At 37.7% G+C, this 26,367-nt stretch overlaps 3 protein-coding genes across 3 annotated transcripts; 1 reads left to right on the top strand and 2 right to left on the bottom strand.

Moving 5' to 3' along the window:
- The first annotated feature begins 14,466 nt into the window (after positions 1-14,466).
- On the top strand, positions 14,467-14,931 carry LOC107765646 (uncharacterized). Its single transcript, XM_016584315.1, has one exon. It carries the CDS (start codon positions 14,467-14,469, stop codon positions 14,929-14,931), a length of 465 nt encoding a protein of 154 aa, XP_016439801.1.
- A 797-nt stretch (positions 14,932-15,728) lies between these two features.
- LOC142178204 (uncharacterized) lies at positions 15,729-16,190 on the bottom strand. Its single transcript, XM_075247530.1, has one exon. It carries the CDS (start codon positions 16,188-16,190, stop codon positions 15,729-15,731), a length of 462 nt encoding a protein of 153 aa, XP_075103631.1.
- A 2,573-nt stretch (positions 16,191-18,763) lies between these two features.
- Positions 18,764-19,216, bottom strand: LOC142178203 (uncharacterized). Its single transcript, XM_075247529.1, has one exon. It carries the CDS (start codon positions 19,214-19,216, stop codon positions 18,764-18,766), a length of 453 nt encoding a protein of 150 aa, XP_075103630.1.
- Between the last annotated feature and the right edge of the window lie 7,151 nt (positions 19,217-26,367).

The following is a 26,367-nucleotide window of genomic DNA, read 5'->3' as shown; positions in this document are numbered from 1 at the left end:
CAATTGACGTGAATCTTGCATTAGCAAAGAACAAAGGCCAAAGCATATCACAATTGGATTATGCTCGTGTATTGGGATGCTTAATGTATATCATGAATTGTACACGACCAGACATAGCTTGTGCTATAAGTAAACTGAGTCGATATACGAGCAATCCAGGTCAATCTCATTGGATGGCAATGAAACGAGTTTTGGGATATTTAGAACATACCCAGAACTTTGAATTGCACTACAGTAATTTCCCTGCGGTGATTGAGGGATACTGTGATGCAAATTGGATCACCGGTTCAACTGATTCTAAGTCCACGAGTGGATATGTTTTCACTATTGGTGGAGGAGCGGTATCTTGGAAGTCGTCCAAACAAACATGTATTGCCCGCTCTACAATGGAGGCTGAATTCATAGCCTTAGATAAAGCCGGTGAAGAAGCTGAATGGCTCCGGAATTTCTTGGAAGACATTCCATTTTGGCCCAAACCGTTGACATCAATATGCATACATTGTGATAGTCAAGCGGCAATTGGAAGGGCTGGGAGCGTCATGTATAACGGTAAATCTCGTCATATACGACGAAGACATAAAACCGTTAGGCAATTACTCTCTAGAGGAATTATCACAATTGACTATGTAAAGTCAAGTGATAATGTGTCGGATCCACTTACAAAAGGCCTAACTAGAGAGGTAGTTGAGAAATCATCAAGGGGAATGGGGCTATGGCCGAGAACAAGTCATTGTGGCGGTAACTCTACCTAGAAGACTGGAGATCCCAAGATCTAGGTTCAAAGAGATCAAACAAAGTCATTAATGACGGTTCAACATTGTCAAATAAAATTTTAGTCCATTCTCGTGATGAGACAATGTTCAGTACCAAGGATAAAGCATTAAGGCTTTTTAATGATTTCTAAATTTGATACGGGGTATATCAAATAGTGTATCTACAGGATGACACGTTTAGGAATCACCTATTTAAGTGTGAAGTGTGAGCCGCTTCAAGGAGAACTTTGTAAGGCCAGTTCTCTACGCACTTATGAACCAGGCGGTGTTCATGGCTGAAACGAACACAACAATGAGAACCAAAGACGGTTAAGGGTTGATTGTGTGACTTATGGTTGTCTAGGTATACACCAAAGATCGACGGTTCAAAGATATCAAATCTACCGATTGACCGAGTATATCCGACATAAGTTTACTACGGAAAGTTCAAAGGGAAACCTACTTATCCAGATGCAATTAATCCTTGCTTGTAAATCACACAGTTTTTCATGCATACTTCCGTGATATAGCCATTCCCCATTCATGTGGGGGATTGTTGAGGTTTTATTTTAAGATGTAATATTCTTAAAATGAGGGTGAATGGGAAATGGAGGGAAAATGAAATTTTGAGTAAAATTTTAAGTTTCCCCTCTTAACAATAAGACATTGTCCCATATTGGAAGTGGAAGACATTTTTGGTGGGTATATATATGATTGCTCTTCTTGTAGCTCTTAAAGAGTTAAGAAGAAAGCAAGCCTCGCGCCGTCGTCGTCGCTCGCTCGCTCGGCTCGGCTTCGGCTTCGGCTTCGGCTTCGGCTTCGGATTCGGATTCGGATTCGGATTCGGATTCGGATTTGGATTTGGATTTGGTCAAATGATCGATTGATTGATTAATTTTTTGGACCAAATTTATTTGTTAATAGTAAATATTAACGTAAGATTATCCGTATTTGTAACGGATATTTTCCAATCCGTGTATTGATAATTGGCAGCCGGATAATGGTCTTCCCACCATGAAGTGCTTGCTCCACACACCATGAAGTGCTTGCTCCACAAACACTTAATGCTTGCTCCACCATGAAGGGTGGACGTTTTGGTCTTGCACTCCTTCTTGGTTGCTATATAAATGAGCAGCAATGTTGAAGGAAAAAAACAAGAACTCAACAAATTGGCTATACATTGCATTCCTTCCTCTCAGAACTTCCATACGTTTTTCTGAGTATATACTCCTTCGTTCTGCATTGTTTTTTAACTTCAAACAAAGCAACTGTAAGTGTGATTTGCTACCGAACTTTGTGTTCGCCGAAACACTGGGGTTTGAAGTACCGCTACACCAGTGTGTAATTCGTTCTATCCTGGGAGGAAATAATCCATTACCTTGGGTACTAGGAGGGGATTAAATTCCTTAAGGAAACACTGTGAATTCAGTGGGCTCGAATTCATTATTATTGTTTCATTACGTTAACTTATATTTTGCAGAATTAATATTTACAAATACAGAAATATTGACCGGGAATAACACTCTGTCCGGTGCACTATTAGCCTACATTGATTTTTTCCTTTGGATTCTTTGAGAATTAATTTGACCAATTTTAGAGTAAAATCAGATGAATTTATCATTTGAAAATAATTCTTAGATAATCTTTCAAAAATGCCTGCAAAGATTGTAATCAAATTGTAAATACAAAATGAACGGTTATATGAAAGCGATATAGTATTTTAAACAGATATAAAAGGAAGAAATTTGACTTGTTCAATGACCCAAATAACCAACACGGTAATATTGCCCTATAATATAGTCTATAAATACCAAACAGTTGACAACTTATTATCTTCTCTTCACAATTCCTTTTCCTTTTCCTTTTTTCAGCATTTTGCATGCTTCCAATTGTATATAGATAATGCTCAGCTCAAGTTCTTATCTGTGGAATAGACATGTAAGGTAATTACAGTCTTTTTCTCCCTTGTAAATTGCAACTAGTACGTTGTGACAACTGTTACATAGATTTTCAGATCGACTTGGGTGATGCCCAAATCTCCAACGACCTTTTTTCAGAGGCGGATGTAGGGTATTAGCTACGGGTTCAACAGAACTCATAACTTTCGACGCAGAGTAAAAATTTATATATAAAAATTCATTAAAATTGCAAAAATAGTAGATATGAACTCATAACTTTAAAAATATAATGAGTTCAATGTTAAAAATCTTAAAATTGAACCCACATGATTTAAATTTTGGATCCGCCTCTGCCTTTTTTCTTGTTACGAGTGATGCAACTTTACGAAGGAACTGAAGAGAATTTGGAAGCCTGCCAAGAGTTTTATGGAATGAAAGAAAGTAGATATTATTTTGAGGAAAAGTATAACGTTATACTTATACACTCATTGATGATCAAGTGTCTTAGTTTATTAGCCCTTAATTTGGTGTAAATTGCATTTTATAATGATGACAATACATTCCTTCTATGGAAAAAATATCTGCTCTATTAAGTGATTAGAGATTCATATATACGTTTTGAATTTTTTTTTTTTGAGATTTGGAATAGTATTTTTTGTCCACTTTTTTTTTTTCTTTCTCCGAAGCAATATCGTATTTGTCATTATATATGAGTTTGTTTCATTTCGAACAATTGCGTATTCTATAAAAGATTTAACCCATCGCGCAAGACAACTCTTATATTTGTTGAATTATACGCTCTGAGTTTATTTAAAAATTTACGTATAGTAAAAATGACAAAGAATTATGACAACAATAAAAAAAAGTATTAATATATTGCCATGAAAGATGCGGAGGAGGGGCAATAGAGTATGGAAGCAACAACCGAGTTTAAAAAGGGATGTATTACTATTGCCATACCTTTTGGAGCTCTCATATTGAAAAAATTGAGGTTAACTTTCGTCGGTCGATTCACGACATGTCTTAAGTCTTCCGACATGCTTTTAGCCTTTTTCAATGAGCTGTAAGTTATACGACGATAAACTCTATTTTAATGGTTTTAAGTAAATGGAGTAGTTTTAATTCCTTTTTAAAGTTTATTTTGTTAAATAGTTTTTAACTTCGAACGTCTCCTATTTCGGAGTTAGTAAAGTGCATGATTAAATTTTGAAATTGGTGATATTATGAGTGTTGGAGCTAACGAGAGGATATTTATATTGTGTATATTAATGCATAAAAATTGTATTTCTCTCCGCTAAGTTTATAACAAGATCATATGGTTATACTAACGAGATATCATTAAAGTTCAACATTAAAAAGTTATATTATTCACTAAATTTTATGTCTCCCATACTCTGGAGTCTATGGTTTTATTTATTGAGTCTTAAATGATGACCTATATATAACGAGTCCAGAACCTAAATGTGGTTCTTTTTGCCAAGTAGGACGGAAATAAGTGTAAAAAAAAAGAGTGACTTATCTATGTATAACGCTCTTTAAAAGAGCGCTATACATATAACGCCTTTAAGAACCGCGTTTTATATGAAAATTGATAAGATATGTAAGTATAACACTCTATATAAACGCGCTATATGTATATCGCTTTTATATACCGCGCTATATGTATAGCGCTTTTATATACCGCGCTATATAAATAGCGCTAGTTATATTTACATAAGTATCGTCCCTTTCCTTTCCCCCCACGCAGAACCCGAATCCCTCCCTCCATTTTCAAAAATCTTCAGCCCCCCCATTTTGTCGATAAAAAATTCGAGTGGACCCCATCCGTCCCATAAAAAGATAAGATTGTTGGTCCCACATCCTAGCCATCCATTCCTATTGTTGTGGTTTGCTTGTTTCAGACTCAAATATTCAATTCTTCAACTTTTCGAAAAACATAAATCGAGGTATTCCGATTTAGTTTATGTCGAAACTCGTATAAATGATGCATATTAGGTGTTTTGAATATGTTCCATGTTGTTTTGTATTTTTTTTTGCGTTTAAACTGATATGTTATTTTTATCCGGACTAAGATATTAGTGTTCTAAAAAAATATGTAAAAATTGAGAAATCTTTATTAATTGTTAATAAAAATGTTAATAAATTACTTTTACTGTTTTATATGTATTTTCGTGAATGTTTTGTGATTAAAATGTATTTGTTGATTTTATCTAGTTTAGATTATTTATTTGTTTAAAGACTAGTAATATAGTGCCCTTTTAGCTTAGTAAAATGTAGAGCCTTTTAGCGTAGTATCCCTGTTGTTTAAGTATATCTTATACTGATAGATCAAACACAAACTCTGTCCAATATACAAAAATTAATTATTTAATTTACAAGCAAACATATAAAATTATGAAACTAACATGTAAAATAATAAAATTTACACACATAAGAATTCAGGATAGCTTGATGCTACTGTGCCTCAAATATCGAGCCTGGAACCCATATATGAATACTTTGTCCAATTAAATATTGTATAATTATAAAAAATAATTATTTAATTTACAAAACAAACATACAAAATTATGAAACTAACATGTAAAATAATAAAATTGACACATACAAGAATTCAGGATAGCTTGGTGCTACTGGGCCTCAAATATCGAGCATGGAACCCCATATGTTAATATTCTATCTAATTAAATATTATATAATTATAAAAATTAATTATTTAATTTACAGAACAAACATACAAAATTATGAAACTAACATGTAAAATAATAAAATTGACACATACAAGAATTCAGAATAGCTTGGTGCTACTGGACCTCAAATATCGAGCCTGGAACCCATAGATATGTACTCTTTCCAATTAAATATTGTATAACTATAAAAATTAATTATTTAATTTACAGAACAAATATACAATTAATGTTGTTTAATTTACAGTAGACGATCATAGGATTTTATGAAGGACCTTTCTGCGATGAGCTATTAGTGTTACAAGGCGATCATAGGTCCGCCCACGTCCGGGAGGGAGAGTTACTGGCCCAGACTCTCAGCGCTAGGAGAGTGAACGACATGTGGGATTTTATGAAGGACAGAGATCTCCATCCCCATGTAGTCCAGCGCCTGCGGGTTACAGACTTCTATAGGATTTTGGAGATCGGACGGTTGCAACTCGACTGGTCTTTGGTCACGGCCCTGATAGAGCGGTGGCGATCGGAGACACACACATTCCACCTTCCCATTGGCGAGGCCACCATCACGCTGCAGGACGTGGAGGTTTTATATGGGCTGCCCATTGATGGACTGCCCGTTGCACTGCCTCAGGCCATGAGAGAGATGACGCGTGAGCAGTATTTGGACATGCTGCAACAACTCACTGGTTTCAGGCCACAGGATGAGACTGCACACTCAGGGGCCAGTCGCATGAGTTTGACAGCTATTCGACAGCATTTGGAGATATTGCACCCCGACATCACTGGCGAGACAAATGATCTGCATTTTCACCGGTATACGAGGTTGCTGCTGCTCCTTATGGTTGGAGGGGTCTTGTTCCCGAACACTTCGGGGAACCTAGTCAGCTTGATATTTCTTCATCATCTTCAGCGGCTAGATGATTTACCCCAGTACAACCGAGGTGCTGCTGTTCTCGCCTACTTGTACAGGTAGATGTGCCGGGCGAGCATGGGCACCCAACATGACGTGTGTGGATTTTTTCCGCTGCTACATGTGACAACATATTCGAATACTCTATTCATTATAATATATCTAGTAAAAATTTATCTTAAATTTTACGTCAACTTTGTATATTAGATTTGGGCCTGGGAGCGGTTCCTGCAGTTGCAACCACTTCTACCCCCATTACCTCCGAATGTACCACCTCCGTTTCTTCCTCTATCTAGGAGGTGGGTTCTCCGGCGGTGATACGTACATATCTACGAGGCTCGACATAATTGCCCCCTTTGTAGGAATTTGTTGGATATGCTGGAGGGCGCACATGTAAATATATACCTAAGTTTACTTGGTATAGCTTCACATGTGTTGTGCATACTCACGCTTTCTGTTGTTATTTAATAGTTTATCTCGACGCCATACACCGACGACTTGATAGGTGGCCTGTCCGATTATTGCTTGGTCGATCGACTGATTTGGAGCACTTCCGTCCCGCTGATGTGCCTCGATATTATGGAGCATTATGCCACGGAGCGAGTACTTCGCCAGTTTGGCCGTCCACAGCTTGTACCAAGAGGGCCCACATGGGAGCCCACACATTATCAGCGGGATGATCGTTGCAGGGTGGACGACACATATGTGGCAAGGCTAGAGGCGCAAGTCGATACTTGGGACCGACGAGCTGACCTGATTCAGCCCCCATTCACAGAGCCGGACAGATACTATTCATGAGTATATGCCCTGGTACCGCTGCGTTACCCGACTTTTCGTCGGGAATCCCATTTATCAAACTGGCGGTAGTTACGTTCCATACGTCGGGCGACACGAGGCCTTGGTATGATTTCTGGTATTATTACTTATATAACTGTAACATAGTGTTCTATAGTTTATATTTTATACGTTGTGCAGGCTATTAAACTACATATAGTCTACCAGATGCGATTGCAGATGCAGCAGCATGCCGGCGAGAGAGCGACCGCTTTGTACGATTATGGCCGGCAGGTTACAGAGGTGGCTGCCCGGACACTGCAGCGAGCCCGAGAGGATCAACGCTTAGGACACGACCCTGCTTATGTGGCGCCAGAGCAGTACCAGCGAGGTAGGGGTGCCCCACGAGGCAGGGCTTCCCCATGGGGTCGTGGTGGGCGGCGAGGAGGTGGTCCTCAGCAAGGGGGCGTTGAGGCCCATGTTGATGATGTTGATGCTGATCTGCCGGGTGACCTTCATGAGCCGGACGAGTATCCCAGCAGCATGTCGTCATACAGCCTTGGGCTGCAGCTCACTCCAGGGACTTCGCAGGTTACCCCGTCAGGTCCATTATTGATCACGGGCACGGACATTACCGGAGAGCATTGGGATGCATACTTTCCAGGACCATCGACCACTGCTGAGGATCGGCCGACCCGAGATATGGATAGTGGGCGCTGACTGAGTTATGGCTCATCATCGAGGGGTGCTGGGGAGCTTTCACAGGCGCATGTATGTTTTTATTAGTATTTACTTTAAATTAGTTTTTCTTTTCTCATTTATTTTCCATAAATAACTTTATTAATTTTCTTATTAAGGCTTCATCCCCGCCCGTCACGGAGGCCGCTTTGTGCGATGCTGACCTGGCTGCGATGGATGATTATATTCAGGAGCCCGACAAGATCGTGGTAAGACAATTTAAATTGTTGTGACTTAATATATATTTTCCTATACCGAGCTGACTTATTCTTCTGTAGGTTACTATTGGACCGACGACCCCTTCTACCAATCCTGCCAGCACTACTGATGATCATGCTGCAACACATCCTGCTATAAAGAGGCGACGTGATGAGGATGATCCTAATAGCGTAGCCGGGCGGGATGGGATGCGCCTCAGGCCAGCGGCTGCATTGAAGCACACAGGCTGTGGAACACATTGATTTTTTTTGTATTTGATGTAAATATTATTTTATGTAAATAATAGCAACAATTTTTATTATTTTCGTTATATGCGCATTATGTATATATTTTTCGGGTTCTTCGTTATTTTAATACTGCAACACAAACACAAACACAACAACTTAACATAATTTAAATTCGGCACATAATGAAAATATATGACATGAAAAGCATAAAGATAAAATACAACACTCAACACATACATTGGTTTGTTTAGTCAACTATTCTCTTCTTCAACCACTCAAATTGATCCAACAACTTATTTTTTTCTTCTTCCACCTCTTTTAGTTTCTCCTTCAACGCCGCAATTTCTCGTTTATACATAACCTCATCACGTTCGTATCTTTTGTTCAAATCATGAATATACTGCAAAGTTTATTTGTAGTATTCCTGCTTATAGGGTTAATCAATCCATAACTCAAAATTGCAAAAAGGTTCGTCGGGAATCCTATAAAACCTGTTCACACACATCCAGTATCGGCGCCCAACTTCACCATCATCCCAACAGTCCGCCATCATACATTGTTTGCTGCACTGGCACCTTGGTACATAAAGGCGTTCAAACATTTGTTAAAACGAAAACAAACCCTGCTTTTATGGAGAGTTTTGCTATTGGTTATTGTTAAGCACAGAAAATAATAAGAATGCGCCCGTTATTTATAGGCAAGACAACACACATAACGTAGTATTTAACTGCGCTATGCTAACACATAACGTAGTATTTAACCGCGCTATGCTTCGCGTGTTAAAGATTCTTTCGGATACAAAACAACTTTTTCGCAAGCAGGCAACTTTTCAGTTCGACAAGACAACACACATAACGTAGTATTTAACCGCGCTATGCTTCGCATGTTAAAGATTCTTTCGGATACAAAACAACTTTTTCGCAGGCAGGCAACTTTTTAGTTCGACAAGACAACACACATAACATAGTATTTAACCGCGCTATGCTAACACATAACGTAGTATTTAACCGCGCTATATATATTCACATATTTATCAAAAATCTTCCTCCTTTGACAGTGTAGTTTTCTAATAATAATTTTAGCGTGAAATTCGAAGGTCTACTAAATTTTTTTTCGTTTTTTAATCCATTACTATTTTTGATTACATGAACGAGAGGGAGAAATTCATTAATTTATTCAACTGAAAAATGGACCATTATCAATAAGATTTAACAACAATGGAAACATAATTTTATTTGATACATCTTGCAACATAAACAAGTACATACACTTATTACAACTACATTACGAAACCCAGTTACTACGTGTATCCTTGATAGTTGGGCACATTAGAAGAACTTCCACCAGGAGCTGGATTACCACCGCCACCCAAATCAGCCGAAGGACATTTTCGACGGTCATGTCCTGTTTGCGAGCATATACCACATTTGCGCGCATAAACGGTATCGCTAACATCCATTTGGTTCCGTATACGCGTTCTCTTCTGCACCTGTATTTGACGCAAAAACTCCTTGTTACATACCATTTTAAATAGTTCCGGCGGCCAATAATGCTCATCATCCATTGGCTGCAACTGCTCACTATAGGTGTTTAAGTATGCAGCAACACTATATTATTTATCAACGTAGTTGGTTGGCCCTAAACCAACATGTTGAAAGCATCTGATGGCATGTGAGCACGGCATGTGGTAGATGGACCATTTTCCACAAGAGCATAACCTTGTAGATTCATTTATGGTATATATATTATTCCCCCGATTTTGATGGATAGCGGTGCGAACTTCAAAAATATTTCTGTCCTGATCATACTGTAAAAATGAATGCCAATGTGCTCGCCGACTGTATTTCTCAAATCTCTTCATCGACAGTGGCATAAATTCAACACCCCTTTCCATCAATGACGTTGCAGCTGCAGCCCTTTCAACAAACCTCCCCGCCATATGCTTGAACGACATGCGCACCATGGCAGTGACATGCAATCCTCTTGCCGACTTCAATAACCTGTTGAAAGACTCTGACACATTTGTAGTTAGAATTCCCCATCTTCTTCCACCATCCGCATGCAAAGTCCACTTGTCAAGCTCATGTCGCACCAACTAACGATAGGCTCTCTCGTCTTCCTACCTGATAGATTCCATGTGCCTCCGGAATTTATGCTCTTGGTGGTCTGTTGCTGCCATCTACATCAAATCATGTAGATCCTTGTTGGGATGTGTCTTCTGGAAATTGGCCTTCAGGTGCCTCACACAGTAACGGTGGTAGGCATAAGGTTCTTGCCATGCAGGCAAATTCTCTACAGAACTTAAGATACCACTATGCCGATCAGATATTAGACAAATACCGGAACGCTGTTTGACAACGTGCTCTTTCAAATGGTTCAAAAATAGCGTCCACGTCTCTTGGCTTTCATTGGCACAAATAGCAAAAGCTAGAGGAAATATTTTTCCATTAGAATCTACTGCAACGACGATCAACAATTTGATATCATACTTTCCATAGACATGAGTGCCGTCTATGGATATTACCGGCCGGCAATGCGGAAAACCATCAATTGCTGGTTTAAATGCCTAGAACACGTAATTGAATATATATTCTGGTCTTCTCGGACTCCGCTCAAGCTTCCATTCAACAATCGTTCCGGGATTTAAGTGTTGCAGTGCCGCCATGTACCTGGGTAGAGCTGCAAATGACTTATCCCAATTACTATAAACAATTTCAAACGCACGTTTGCGCCCGAGAAATGCATTTTTTTTTGGTAATGGTATGGCCATATTCCTGGTGGACTAATGTAATGCACTCTTTGACTTTATACCTTATGGACGCTTCAAGGTGTGGAATAAGGACAAGAGAAATCAAGTCAATATCCAAGTTGTAGTGATTCTCATTGAATGTGTCCATTTCACATATGTGGGTGGGAATATATTTACCTACTTTCCACAGACCTATGTTCTTCTTGCTCGCACGCAGTATCCAATGACAACCCGTAAACCATCTGCGACAAACAACCTTGTATACATCCGGACTTGACTCCCATACCGTCATCTCATGACACTCTTTTACGCAGTACATTTTTGCCGCCCTGCTTAGGCGCGCTTTATCAGGAAAAAATATGCCCTTTGCCAGCACCGTTGGTCTAGAATCATCCCACATTGCTGTCCGAATTTCATCAAAATCCCTTGTGAGAGCATCCACATCCGACATACTTGGAAAATGATCAAGGTAGGGAATCTTCCTTGAATGAAACGACATTTGGGACTCGTACACTCTTGGTCTAACAAGGGGTGGAGCATACTCCCTCGTCAAATCAGGTCCTTCATTCTCTTCCTCCTCATCACCATCCTCACGAGGGAAGGGCGTGTCGTCTACGGAATCATCGACATTCTTGTCATAATCACTGTTCTCTTCCTCACTCTGTGCATCTTCGAGATCCCGATTTAATATATCGTCTTCGGGCAATTAAGTCAGGACAGGTGGATCAACTTGCTCGTTTTCACTGCACAAACAATAAAATAATAAGCTACTCAAATTAATAAATACTTTCCATATAGTTGTATCACTTCACTTACAAGTCATAATGTGTTAACATTCCTTGATGGACATTATCCTGTTGGTGATGACTCCCAGATGGACCACCATGATCCAACACACCAGAACTACGCATATTCTAACTGGGCGTGGGTTCATAACTTGTAAAAGTCATATCTGGCCGGTACCCCCTGTGAAATATATGAGTGTTAATATAAATTTAATACAAAAAAATATACATCGTAACACTAAGGAAAATTGAAGTTTACTACTCATCTTGTGGATTATGTAAAGCAGGAGAGAAATTATTTTCTCATTCCTCATTCACCAGTGGTGATAAGTTTAAATCAGGCCAAACTCTTTCAGCCGGAACCTGACGGCAAAAACTGCTCCAGAATAACCACCCGACGACTGAGGGTTATCCCTACTATGCTCAACCTCATTATTGCGAACGTCTTCGACCTTGACGTACATGTCCAACATTTTTATCACAAGAAATTTCCGATATTCATCCGGAGTCCTCAAAAAATCCCTCAAAGTTTCATCATCGTCGATGTTAAACTCAGCGTAACAAGCAACCCCTTGTGGAGTAACGGAATACGGATATCTTCCGGTTACTTTAAGGTTTACCGAACGTTTTCTCACACTCATTTTTTTCACATAACAACGGTACCAATGTATCGTACTCCATTGTAAGTGGCAACTTAACATGACACTGTGGAGATAAACTATAGTTCACAGTATTATTCGCCACCACAACCTCACCCCCCTAATATAATGAAACCCTTACTTTTCGCTCTTCAAACATTATGAAAAAATGCTTGAGAATTTAACAAGAAGAAAAATTTTAACAGGAGTTACGAATATTTTTGAATGGATTTTTGTAAAATCCTAACGCCTTTAAATAAGGCAATGCCTAGCTCAGGGGGACTGAATATTTTTAGGTATAGCGCTCTTTTAAAGGGCGCTATATCCATTTGAATTATTGTTATGTCAGTTAAATGCATGCGACTTATTGGTGGGCCCACAAAACAGGTATAGCGCTCTTTAAAAAAACGCTATACATATAACGCCTTTAATAACAACGTTATAGATGTATAACGCTTTTTTAAAGAGCGCTATACCTTAACGTCCAAAACGTCCGTTAATGTATAGCGCTCTTTAAAGAGAGTTATACATAGATAAGTCACTCTTTTTTTTTACACTTATTTCCGTTCTACATGGCAAAAAAAACCACATTTAGGTTTTGGACTCTATATATAACCCATTCCTTAGATTAGCCTGTCACACTCTCACACTTCCCAACAGCTCTCATGCCCCAATTTGTATGAAAATTAATATGCTGTATAAATGTTTAAACAAATTTATCCACCAAGTATAAAGAGCGATTTTGGCTACGTTATTTTTGGACTTTAACTTTACTAGTAAAAAACTTGTAAAAGTTAAAGATAGTGAGTAATATATAGATTTATTTGAAATATATACAGATATAAACGAGTATTTCAATTTAAATACTGAGATTCAGTATTTGCATAAAAATACTCATGACTAATATTACTATTCACAAATCTTGAAGTTCAGTATTTGCTTGTTTCTATGCAGAATTATATATGCATAAACTGCCGTATAATCAATAGTTTTGTTAATCATGTCCAATCGAACTGGGGTAATTCACATATATAGGTGGAATTAATATGAATATTAATTCCTATCTCTTGCAGGAAATGAGGGTATGGGGTTCAAGTGTTCATGGGAATGCTGCATATCTTCGTGAGAGTCTGGGAATTTCCAGGTTTTGAGCAACTGAATTGACTCAAAATTCAGCAAATATATGATACAAATTTAACAATTTGGGAATTACTTGACCACAATCGGGAACTGAAAATAGTCAAATACAATAATGGAGAGCATACACACATATCTATTTATCTATCTATACTACAATATCAAGGTCCGTACCTTAGTTTCTTCAAATATTTCAAACCTCGACTAACTTATTATTTCCACCTTATCAACATTAATCTCAACTTTGAACCTGGCTAAATTAATTCCTCTATTACATTCTTTTTATTTTTCTTTTGAACTCATCATCAATTAAGTTAAGGTAACATTAAACCACAACGGGGGCATTATTCACTTAATTTTACTTTTCTTTGCTCAAAGGATTTATATTATAACACTCTTTCCTTTTTACTATGCTAAGAAAAGATTGTCAATCTTTTTATAGTTGAAAATAATTTAACTTAAAGTTTTTCAATTTACACTTGATGTCGATAAAATTAAACGGAGGGGGTAATTCTTTTTACATTGATGAAGTAGAGAAACTCAATTTTGTTTGGTTCTGAAAACAAGGGTATGGTTAAGATTTCTCGTCTAGAAATAGAACTTGTTCTATTTTATATTCCTCTCTCCATTATCCCAACTCAAAATTATGTAATTCTTTTATTCAACAACAAAGGTAACAATGCCTCAGTCTCAAATAGTTGTCGTCTGCGATTTCCTTAAGCATATTACGAGGATTCATTTGGTACGTTTTATGCTGGCTACCAGCCTATTACAACCCTCATCCTTTATCCAGGTTTGAGACCGATAATATAAGCAAACTCACAGGCGTGGCAGAGTTATCTAATTCTTTTGTTAATCATTTAAAAAAACGGTGGAAGCACTATAAATAGGGTTATCTTGTACCCAAAATAACACAACCACCTTTAGCTCAAACCCAAAAAATACCTCCATATATATGGCATACAATAAGTTAACATCCCTTTTCCTACTATCTCTTTTCCTCATTGCAACAACTAGTCCATTAGCCCATGGAGTCCTTATCAATGGCCAAAATGTGATTGGACTAAGGGTACGTGGCCTTTTGGTTTGTTCAGCAACAGGCAATCCACCTGGCCCTGGCATTGCTGGTGTAAACGTCAAGATTTCATGCAATGGTGGTTCAACAAGCCTTGTCCAAGTTCTAACTGATGCTAATGGCTACTTTCAAACTATAATCACTGCATTAGATGGCATCCTCTTTGATCAAACTACAACACCATGCCAAGTTATAATTGATACTCCAATTGCTAGTTGTTCACTTTTGGCTTCAACTGGAACACTTAGGGCTCCTATTACCCTTGTTGGTACCCTTATACAAACTTTGCTTGGTCTTGTTGCTGATGCTACTTGCGGTGCATTTCACTTAGTTCCTATTGCATAATATGCTTGACCAAAAAATCGCTTAATATGTAGTAATATGGTGTGTCGACGTCTTGTACGTTTGAGTTTCGAATAATTGTCCGTCTAGCGCCTTTCGATTGGGGTGCATCCCGAGGGTTAGGTTATTAGACCTAAGCTTCTATAATATAATTGTAACATTAAGGACATGTAGTTTGATATTTCAAAACAAGGAGAAGAATATTTCGCTCATGTTTTTGTTACTTTTATATGGTTTCCATTTTGCTTCGTTCACTTTATCAATGGTGTCATAATTAATGGAAGTTTCGTTGTGAAACATTACCAACTTTAATCTCTCATGTTGGAAGAAATTAATGACGGACGTACTTGCCAGGATATTATAAGTGCCATTAGAAACTCTTAAACAATCAATGATGGACAAGGTAGGAGTATGACTACGTATATATTATCCTCCCCAGACTCCACTTATGAGATTACATTGAGTTTGTTGTTGTTGTACTGGCCAGGATATAATAAGCGCCATTAGAAACTCTTACACAATTAATGATGGACAAGCATCAAATTACTTAAGATTTTTCAATAATACCTCCTTATTGCTAAATATTATTGCTTAAAAAGGGCAACAAGAGACGAGCATAAATATATATCCTAGCTAGTCAATTTTTTCATGAATGAAAATTTTCACGGAATAATCATCCATGATATGTTTTTTGTAAGGGATGGGGATGTGAATATGTGTTCTCATAAAATTAAGTACTTAAGAACCGGTCTTCTATTCAAAATATGACAATTTCCTAAATCCTCCTTTTGATATATATCTTAAGTTGTCGGCCTTTTTCTTCGGTGTTGCCTCTGAAAAAGTGTGATCTTCATCTCTATGAAAAACAATAATGCACCCAAGAATGCTATATGCTGCATAAAATCGTGGAGAAGAAGAAAAAATTCTGGTTCTCCGACTGTATAGTGATAGAAATCATAAAAAATTGGAGTAGCTATCAGCAAGTACAATATCAGGAGAAAAATCCCTTCTATCCTGTCAAATAGAAATAGAGAGCCACCAATTGCTTTTAGACCAATGAAGAATGTTATGAAGAAATGAACAATTTGTATTTTCGTTTCCTCTGAATAGTGCACTACAAGATCGAGGAAACCAGCCAGTTTGACAACATATTCCTTCTCCACAAGTCTTATATCTGTGTCTATTTCTTTTAATGTTTGCCAAGCAGAAGAGACGAAGAACCAAGCAAACAGAAACCTTCCCAGGATTGAAAATAATTCCATATTCACTCTTGATTCTGCCGTTCTAATCATATATATATTTTTTGTTTGCATTTTGTGTGTATGGGACGAAGGAAATTAAAATGGGCTAATTGGAATAAATTCAGGAGGAGGAAGCGGATCGAAATCCCATGATATTCGGATTAGTAATATGTTAAGCGAACAATGTAATTTGAGTAATCTCAATGAGGCATAAAATGAGTTCCAATAATTACTGGAACATAATCCCGAAAAAATTATTTATTCCGAATATACTATCTTGTAAAGGAAAAACAAATGAGTACGTTTCTTTTCTCTTGGGCGAGTTACAAAATTTTCCTAAAGCAAAGATATATTCATTTGTAAGAACGGATTTGTCAGTTCACATTTTTATACAACACCGAATAATTAGTCACTTTTCCGTACTATAGAGCCACTGATTGTTGAAGATAAAATTAAATAAATAAAAGCTAGTATAATTACACACTCCAACATGGTATATAAGAACAAATAGAAGTTTAAATTCGAGTCTCATTGCCGGTGGCGTATCTAGCACTATAGTTATGGGTTCAATTGAATCCATAACTTTCGAGGCGGAACATAAATTTATGTGTAAAAATTTATTAAAATTATAAAAAACTAGTGAATTATATCGCGCTTCGCGCGATCATAAAAGATATCATTAGATCTATGATTTAATTTCTTCTTATAGCCAAATATTGAAAGTAATCACAATACGTTGTCAAATCTAATTTTCTTTAATTTTTCTTTAATAAGATAAACTAAAAAAGTTCATAAATTCAACCGATATGATTTTTGGTAAAACTTAGGAGGCGTTTGGACATAAACAATAACATGAAATTTGACAAAAAAAATAAAAATGAAGTTCAAAAAATGTATTTGAAAATTGAAATTATATTTTGACATGCATTTGACTTGAAAAAAATGTTAGATGTTTTGTGAAAGAAAATATTGCTTACTTGAAAAAGTGGTTACTTGAAACTTATCTTCAAAAATTCAGTTTAATGCATAACTTAATAATATTTGAAGAAGTCTTTCGAAGAAAAGGAAAAAATTCGTATGGCTAAACAGAACCCGAAATTTTCGAAAACCAAACTAAAAAGTCAAATATGACCTACATATTTAGTGAAAATAAAGAGAAGTTAGTGTAACAACAAAAAGCCTAAAACAAAAGTGTCCAAATATTTCTAGTTTTAAAAGCAAGTTATGCTTTACAAAATGTATATGAATTAATCAAGATGCATTTTTTTCCTAAAAAAACTCAGTTCTTGTTGTCGTAATGTCTTTTTAAGATATACTCCACATGCATTGCTTAATCTTCTCCCTAAAAGCTTCGCTGGACCAATTACTCAAGTTCGCTTGCAAAAATGGTTAAAAGAGTTCCAAGACAAAACAATCCTCATAAATTTAGCACCGGTTCTGCAATTAAATTTAAGCGCTGTTGTGACTTTTTTGCTCTCTTTTTTCACCAATCTTCGTATGGGAAATTTTTAATTGGACTATAGTAATTTTCTTCCTAATTAGTTCATGCAAAATCCACAAAAATTAGAATTTTCCTGGAATACTCTCATCATTTTAGCCTATAAATTCAAAGTGTTCTTTTTTAGTATATAAACAATCAAAGTGGTTCAATGGAAAAAGGGGAGAGGGGACAAGTGCAACTTTCAAGAGAAACAAAACTACATTCACACAAGTCCATTTAAAAAGATAAATCAAAATAGTTGTTGCTTTAGTGAAAAACTTTTACAATGCTTCTGATCCCCTGCTTCCTTGATTCGTCGCTTGCTTCACCCACATGATATCCATGAAACTTTAAACTCTTAGCGGAAGCCTGACTCCTTTTGCCACGTCCATGGGACTGGTGTTTGTTTATATAGTGGTTTAAAAATATAATGGTGAAGATTTCATTCAATTCTGTAATTAAGTGATGCATATATAAAGGTGTAACTCAAACTTTTTGGAGAAATCCATGATTGCATAAAGCTGTAAGTGAAAGAATAATTAATTTCAAAACTGAAACTTTATGTAAAGGATTTAACATCAGAAGGGGAAATGAATAGAAGAAGGAAAAAAAGAGGAAAAAGTTGTGAAAATTTGAGAAAAAAGATAAATAAGAATGGTGGCTTAAGAGACATGCCACGTAAGCTTCTCAATTGAAACTTCGAAAATATTATGGGTTCAATGTTAAAATGTTAAATATTGAACCCATAAAATTTAAATCTTGAATCCGCCTCCGTGACATTGCCACCTATTATCAAAAATGAATTTTCACGAGTATTTTTTTTTTTTGGGGTCAGAATAGTGTAATATTATTGCTGACACAATAGCATTCTGCAAAGTATCGTACAATACCAATAAAGCATCTGTTTGAACTAAAAATTACACCATTAATCCTTCTCCTTAATTCATATATAGGAACAAGAAGAAGTAGAGGAACTTGCATAATGTCAACAACTGACACATCTGGTTACAACTACAAATACATGCATAAAATAACATACAATACTACATTTTATTTATTTCTAGCTATCCCATGCATGGATAGATTAAAGTAAGGTAACAATTCGTGTATATTATCAAACGATGGAGAAGGGACCAATGGTGGCATCAGCAACAAGTCCAATAGTGGCCTGTGACACAGTACCTTTGAGATTAACTTTAGCTTGAAGGACTCCATTGCGAGGCAAGAGAGAGCATGTCAGAATTGGAAGATTTACTCTAATAGCACATGATAGGGAGTTAGGGTCAAGGCCACTTAAGTTAGTAATTAGAGCAACAAAAACTCCATTGAGGTTTGTTGTAGCAACACCAAGCACAGTTGGAGTTCCATTTACATTGCAAGTGACACTAGCAAGGACTCCAGCAATGCCATTTCCTGGTAAGTTACCAGTTGCTGAACAAGCTAAGGTGCCACTCACTTGTATTCCAAGCACAGTTTGGCCATTTATGGCGAATGCATGGGCTGCGGGTAGGCCTGTAGCTATGGCGAAAAGTATTAGAGCTAGAAGAGAAGTGGTTGGAGAGGCCATGGAATTAAGCTTTTTGGGCTGATATTCAGATGGTATACTTTAGTGTATTAGAGGAAATACTTTGCTTTTGTGTGTTCATAGTTTCTAGTCAAGACTCCTATTTATAGGTAATTCATTTGCCCCATTGAGAATAAAAGATTTCTGAATTGTAACCATAAAGAGATGGGAGAACGTCGGGGTTGGCTGGAGATTTTCTTCAATTGCAAGTTGAATGGCAAGTGGCAATGTGATGATCTTCAATTTGGTCAGCATCGTTTTGTATGCAAAAAGATAATATAGAATTATCTGCTGCATGACACTACACCCGCTAGCTCGACTAATTCGAATATGCATCACGTAAAATTTATTAAAAGGCAAAGCTCTCCCGACCATACAGCGTACTTGAACCAGAAAAAAAGTAATTAACACGGTAAATTTTGAAAGGATGGGTAGAAAAATACTAAAGAATTATACAATGAAACCTCTCTGCAATTTACACTCCTGAATAACGAATAATTTTTCTTTATAATCGAATTTTTATGTTATAGTAGTATACTCTATATTTTACTTAATAACAACCTTTTATCGAGTGGTAAATTCACATTAAGAGTGATGGTGCGTGTGAACCCATCCTCTGTATCATTTAAATTGGGATTCCGGTATAAATTACCATGGTCAAGACCAAAGGGTCTCGTATGCTATACTTAGTTTTTAGCATTTCTTTTCTTCTCTTTTGTTATGAAATACGTTACCTTCCTTCGTAGATACTCCTATTTCTCACCATAACCACCTTGATAATTACTGTAAGTAGCAGTATATTAATGGTGTCCTTAAGTAACATTAACAATTAGTGAACTAGTGGTATCCTTATATAAGTAACATTAGTAATTGATTAGCCGATACATTGATAATTATACACTAAATGGAAGTGTATTAATGATATTTGTGAGAAATGTTTGATAATTGGATACAACGACTATATCAATTCAGCTATATAGCATGTTGGATACAACGACTATATCAATTAAACTCGATAATTTACACTTACATACATATGACTAGCGTTGATGATTTACTCTCAACTGTTCATACACGAATGCTTGATCGGTGCATCAATTGAAAATTCAATTATATTCGATTAAAACTTACTATAATTGAATTAAATTGTATTAATACAACTTAATATAATTGGATACAACTCAATATAGTTGGATCAATTGAAAATTCAATTATATTCGATTAAAGCTTACTATAATTGAATTAAATTGTATTAATATAACTTTATATAATTGGATACAACTCAATATAATTGGATCAATTGAAAATTCAATTATATTCGATTAAAATTTACTATAATTGAATTAAATTATATTTTGCGCGCGTGAGTGTGTGTGTGTGTGTGTGTGTGTGTGTGTGTGTGTGTGTGTGTGTGTGTGTGTGTGTACACATGGAGTAAAACCGACTGAATTCGGTCGGTATAATTAAAATAATTTTAAAACGGAAACATTTAATTAAATTCCGACCGAATTAGGTCGAAAATATTGAGGTCAAACGGTCAAAATTATTTTATGTTTCGGGTACAGAGGCGACGAGGGGTGCTAACCCGGCCACCCAACCGAGCAGGTCAGATTACCGACCAAAATTTTCGACCGAATTCGGTTCGGTAATTTCGTTAATTTGACCTACCAGATGGGTTTCTTCCCCATTTTGATCTCTCCCCCCTCTCTCTCTCTCTCTCTCTCTCTCTCTCTCTCTCTCTCTCTCTCTCTCTCTCTCTCTTCTTTCTCTCTTCCATCTCTCTTTCTCACACATATTTACCCAAATTCCACCCAAAATTAAGTCCCCCACCCCCAAAATCGAAACCCCACCTCCCCCGCCTTCCACTGCCGCCTTCCGCCTGTCGCTCTCTTTCAAGGTTAGTGTTATACCTTATTGCTCTTTTAATTTTTAATTTATTGCATGCCTAATATCATTTTATATAATTGTTTGAACTACATTGTAATTAAAGTGAAGTACATTGTAATTAAAGTGAACTACATTGTAACTAAAATTGATTATGGACTAATAGAGGTGTATAAATTATTTAAACTAGTTAATTTTGTTTATTGCTTTTATAAATAATTTATTATTTTGGGGTTTAATTTATTATTATATTAGTGTTTATTGCTTTTAGAAATTTAGGGTTTATTAATTTGGGGGATAATATTATTCTATTAGTGTTTATTGCTTTTAGAAATAATTTATTATTTTATTGCTTTTAAAAATTTAGGGTTTATTAATTTAGGGGATAATATTGTTTATTAGTATTGATTGCTTTTAGAAAATTAGGCTTAACTAATTATGTTAGATTAATTGAGGAAGAGGAAAAGGAAGAAGAGGTTTGTACGGGGTCAGTCGAGGATCAGGTGGGGAGCCTTGTCTAAGGATAAGGTGCGGGAGTTGGAGGGGCGACTAACGACTGTGGGTGCCTGGAAGAGTAGTGGGGGACGCTAGAGCTATGTGGACGACGACGGTGGACTGTATAAGGGAGGCATCGAGGGAGGTGTTGGGAGTTTCGAAAGATTACTCTGGCGGGCACCAAGGCGACTGGTGGTGGAATGACGTGGTCCAAGGTAAAGTGGAAGCCAAGAAAGCGGCTTACATTAAGTTAGTAGAGAGCACCGATGACGATCAGAGGAGAGCGAACAGAGAAAGATATAAGAAGGCTAGGAAGGAGGCGAAATTAGCGGTGACAAAGGCTAAGACTATTGCATTTGGTTGGCTGTATGAGGAACTTGGGGGCAAAGGTGGGGACAAGAAGTTATTTTGGCCAAAGCGAGAGAGAAGAAGGCTCACGACCTGGATCAAGTGAGGTGCATCAAAGATCAGGACGGTCGAGTATTGATGGAAGAGGCCCAGATTAGGCAAAGATGGCAGTCTTACTTTCATAAACTTCTGAATGAAGAGGGGGGGGGGGGGGTGGAAACATCGTGTTAGGGAAATTGGGGCACTCCGAGAGCCATCACGACTTTAGGTATTGTAGGCGCATTAAGGTTGAGGAGGTCGTGGGTGCGATGAGTAAGATGAGTCGGGGCAAAGCGACCGGACCAGACAAGATTCCAGTAGAGTTTTGGAGATATGCGGGTAGAGCAGGCTTGAAGTGGTTGACTGGGTTGTTTAATGTTATCTTCAGGACGAAGAGGATGCCTGATGAGTGGCGGTGGAGTAAAATGGTTCTGGTGTACAAGAACAAAGGTGATATCCAGAATTGTAACAACTATAGGGGTATCAAGTTACTAAGTCATACCATGAAAGTTTGGGAGAGGGTGGTGGAAGGGAGGATAAAGAGGGCGATGCCTATATCAGAAAACTAGTTCGGGTTCATGCCAGGTCGTTCTACTACGGAAGCTATCTACCTTATCAGGAGGTTGATGGAACAATACAGGGATAGGAAGAAGAATTTGCATATGGTGTTTATTGACCTAGAGAAGGCGTGTGACAAGGTCCCCAGGGACGTCCTTTGGAGGTGTCTGAAGGTGAAAGGTGTGCTGATGGCTTACATTAGGGCGATAAAGGATATGTATGATGGAGCTATGACTCGGGTTAGGACCATGGGAGGTGACTCAGAGCCTTTTTCGGTGGTTATGGGGTTATACCAAGGATCTGCGCTCAGCCTGTCCTTATTTGCCCTGGCGATGGATGCACTGACACACCATATCCAAGGAGAGGTGTCATGGTGTATATTGTTCGCTGATGATATAGTTCTAATTGATGAGACGCGATGTGGCGTTAATGAGATACTGTAGGTATGGAGGCAGGCCCTGGAGTCTAAAGGTTTCAAGTTGAGTAGGACTAAGACGGAATATGTGGAATGTAAGTTCAACGACGTGATGGGGGAAGCGGATGTGGAAGTCAAGCTTGACTCACAGGCCATCCTTAAGAGAGAAAGTTTTAAGTACTTAGGGTCAATTATCCAGGGAGATCAACAGGGATGCTATGTACCGTATTGGGGTGGGTGGATGAAATAGAGGTTAGCGTATGGAGTCCTGTGTGACAAGAATGTGCCACCGAAACTCAAAGATAAGTTCTATAGAGCGGTGGTTAGACCGGCCATGTTGTATGGGGCTGTGTGTTGGCCAGTCAAGAGTTCACATATCCAGAAGATGAAAGTAGCATAAATGAGGATATTGAGATGGATGTGTGGGAACACTAGGATGGATAAGATTATGAATGAAGACATCTGGGAGAGGGTGGGCGTGGCTCCGGTGGATGACAAGATGTGGGAAGCGCGACTTAGATGGTTCAGACACGTGAAGAGGAGATGCCTAGATGCCCCGGTTAGGAGGTGTAAGCAGTTGGCATTGACAGGTACGAGAAGAGGTAGAGGGCGGCCTAAGAAATATTGGGTCGAGGTGATCAGACATGACATGGCGCGACTCCAAATTTTCGAGGACATGGCTCTTGATAGGAAGGTGTGGAGGTCGAGCATTAGGGTTGTAGGTTAAGGGGTAGTCGAGCGGTTTTCCTCTTTATCCCGGTTTCCCTCTTTGTACCGACGAGTATGATAGTGTTTTGTATAGCCCTGCTAGCGATTTATGTTGTGTTTCACACTTTTGCATAATATTTGTGTTACTGCTTTTCCTCTAACATTGCTGATATTATTTTTCGGGTTTTTGTTGTCACAGATCTATTGTCTCTGAGCCGAGAGTTTCCCGGAAACAGCCTCTCTACCCCCTCTGAGGTAGGGGTAAGGTCTGCGTATACTCTACCCTCCCCAGACCCCACTGGTGGGATTTTACTGGATTGTTATTGTTTGTAATTGAGTGTGCTAATAAATTATAATTGAATGAGTTAGTCTAATTGAATGGCTTAACTAATTCAATATTGTAATAAGTAAATGTTGTACTTTGAATTATGATTAATATAACATGTAATTTATTTGTTATTTATGTAGATGGGATATCATAGTTGGATGTATAATAGAAATTATCCTAATCGTCGGGTTTTTAGGGAGGAATTTATATAAGGGGTTAAGGAATTTATTAGGCATGCAATTCCACGTGAACTGTTTTGGATTGGAGGGATGATTAGGTGTCCTTGTACAAAGTGCAAGTGTTTGCATTTTTTTGGGTTCAGAGGATGTTACGACTCATCTTTATAGAAAGGGTTTTATGGATAATTATTTTGTGTGGACTAGTCATGGAGAGGTTGATGGTACTGATGGTGTATTTCATAATGTAGTTGTTGGTGAAAGTAGTAGGTCGGTGGAGAATACCATTCAATATCCTAGATACCATGAAATGGTTGCAGATGCTTTTGGGATGCACTTCGATTTTGAAACCCATGAAAGTGTTGAACAACCTCCTAACGAAGAGGCAAAATATTTGTATGAACAGTTAGAGGCCGCTAGTCATCCACTAAGGGAAGGGAGTATGCACTCTTAGTTGTATGTTGCAGTTAGATTATTAAGTGTCAAATCAGATACCAATATTTCTCAAGAGGGAATGGATTCTTTCATTAGCCTTATGAGTGAACTAGTTGACCTAACTTTAAACATACCCGAAGATTTCTATAAGGCTAAAATATTGGTTTCTAACTTAGGACTCTCATCTATGAGAATCGATTGTTGTGAAGATGGTTGCATGTTGTATTATAAGGGTGATGTAGATTTAGAAAGTTATAAATTTTGTGAAAAAACTCGTTTTAAGCGGGTTTCCAGCGGGAAGAATGTTGTTATGAAGTCGATGCATTATTTACCTCTTATTCCTAGATTAAAGAGGTTGTATGCATCGATGAGTTCCGCTCCTCCTATGAAATGGCACTATGAAAATAGAAGGTCGCCCGGTGTTATGTGTCATCCTTCAGATGGGGAAGCTTGGAAGCATTTTGATAGGACATATCCGGATTATGCTAGTGAACCGAGGAATGTTCGGTTGGGTTTGTGTGCTGATGGTTTCACTCCATTTTCTATTTCTGCAACACAATATTCATGCTGGCCGGTCTTTATTACGCTGTATAATCTTCCGCCTGAAATATGTATGACTAGTCTATATATTTTCTTAAATTGTGTTATTCCCGGTACCCGCAATCCAAAGAGTTTGATTGATGTATATTTGCAACCTCTGATTGATGAGCTAAAACAGTTGTGGTATGATGGAGTTGAGACATATGACATATCAACAAAGAAAAATTTTAACTTCCGTGCTAATGTAATGTGGACCATTAATGATTTTCCTGCGTGTGGAATATTTTCTGGATGGATGACTGCTGGAAAGTTAGCATGTCTTTACTGCATGAAAAATGGTAAAGCATTCACTTTAAGACATGGACGAAAGCAATCATGGTTTGATTGTCATCGTCAGTTCTTGCTAGTTGATCATGAGTTCAGAAGGATGAAGAACGCATTCAAAAAGAATACATTTGAACATGATTTGCCACCTCCAGTTTTGTCCGGTGAGAAAATTTGGGAGAGGGTTCAGAACTTCACTAAAGTTACCGAGGCCCCACCTTCTAGATTTCCTGGATATGGCGTTACTCATAATTGGACAAAACAGAGCATATTTTGGGAGTTGCCATATTGGAAGGATAATCTTCTCCGACACAATCTTGATGTCAGGCATATTGAGAAGAACTATTTTGATAATTTGTTCAACACAATGATGGATGATAAGAATAAGACAAAAGATAACCCGAAGGCTAGACTGGACTTACAAGAATATTGCAGGCGACCTGAATTACATTTGCAGTCTGCGAACAATGGTAAGGTGTTCAAGCCCAAGGCCAACTACAAATTCACTTTGGAACAAAGACGACAGATTTGTGAGTGGGTTACAAACCTAAAGATGCCCGAGGGCTATGCTTCAGACCTGGGAAAATGTGACGATATCGTTAAAGGAAAGCTGACTCATATGAAAAGTCATGACTGTCATATCTTCATGGAAACCTTAATCCCGGCCAAATGAATTGGAACATTCCTGTAATCAGTAATAAGCTGGAAAGAATTTTTCCATGTGTTTTTTTTTGATGTGATAGAACACCTTCCAATTCACCTTGTACACGAGGCGTGACTTGGAGGGTCAGTTCAATGTAGGTGGATGTATCCATCCGAGAGGTAATGATCAAACCTTGATTTATTCTTATAATTTTTTTCTTTAACGCTATCGTCTAATATGACAATGTGCAGGACTATCGGC

Source organism: Nicotiana tabacum, chromosome 24 (genome assembly GCF_000715075.1).
Source record: "Nicotiana tabacum cultivar K326 chromosome 24, ASM71507v2, whole genome shotgun sequence".
NCBI lineage: Eukaryota > Viridiplantae > Streptophyta > Magnoliopsida > Solanales > Solanaceae > Nicotiana > Nicotiana tabacum.
Note: the sequence above shows the minus strand (reverse complement) of the source record. Positions and strands in the feature narration are given on the sequence as shown.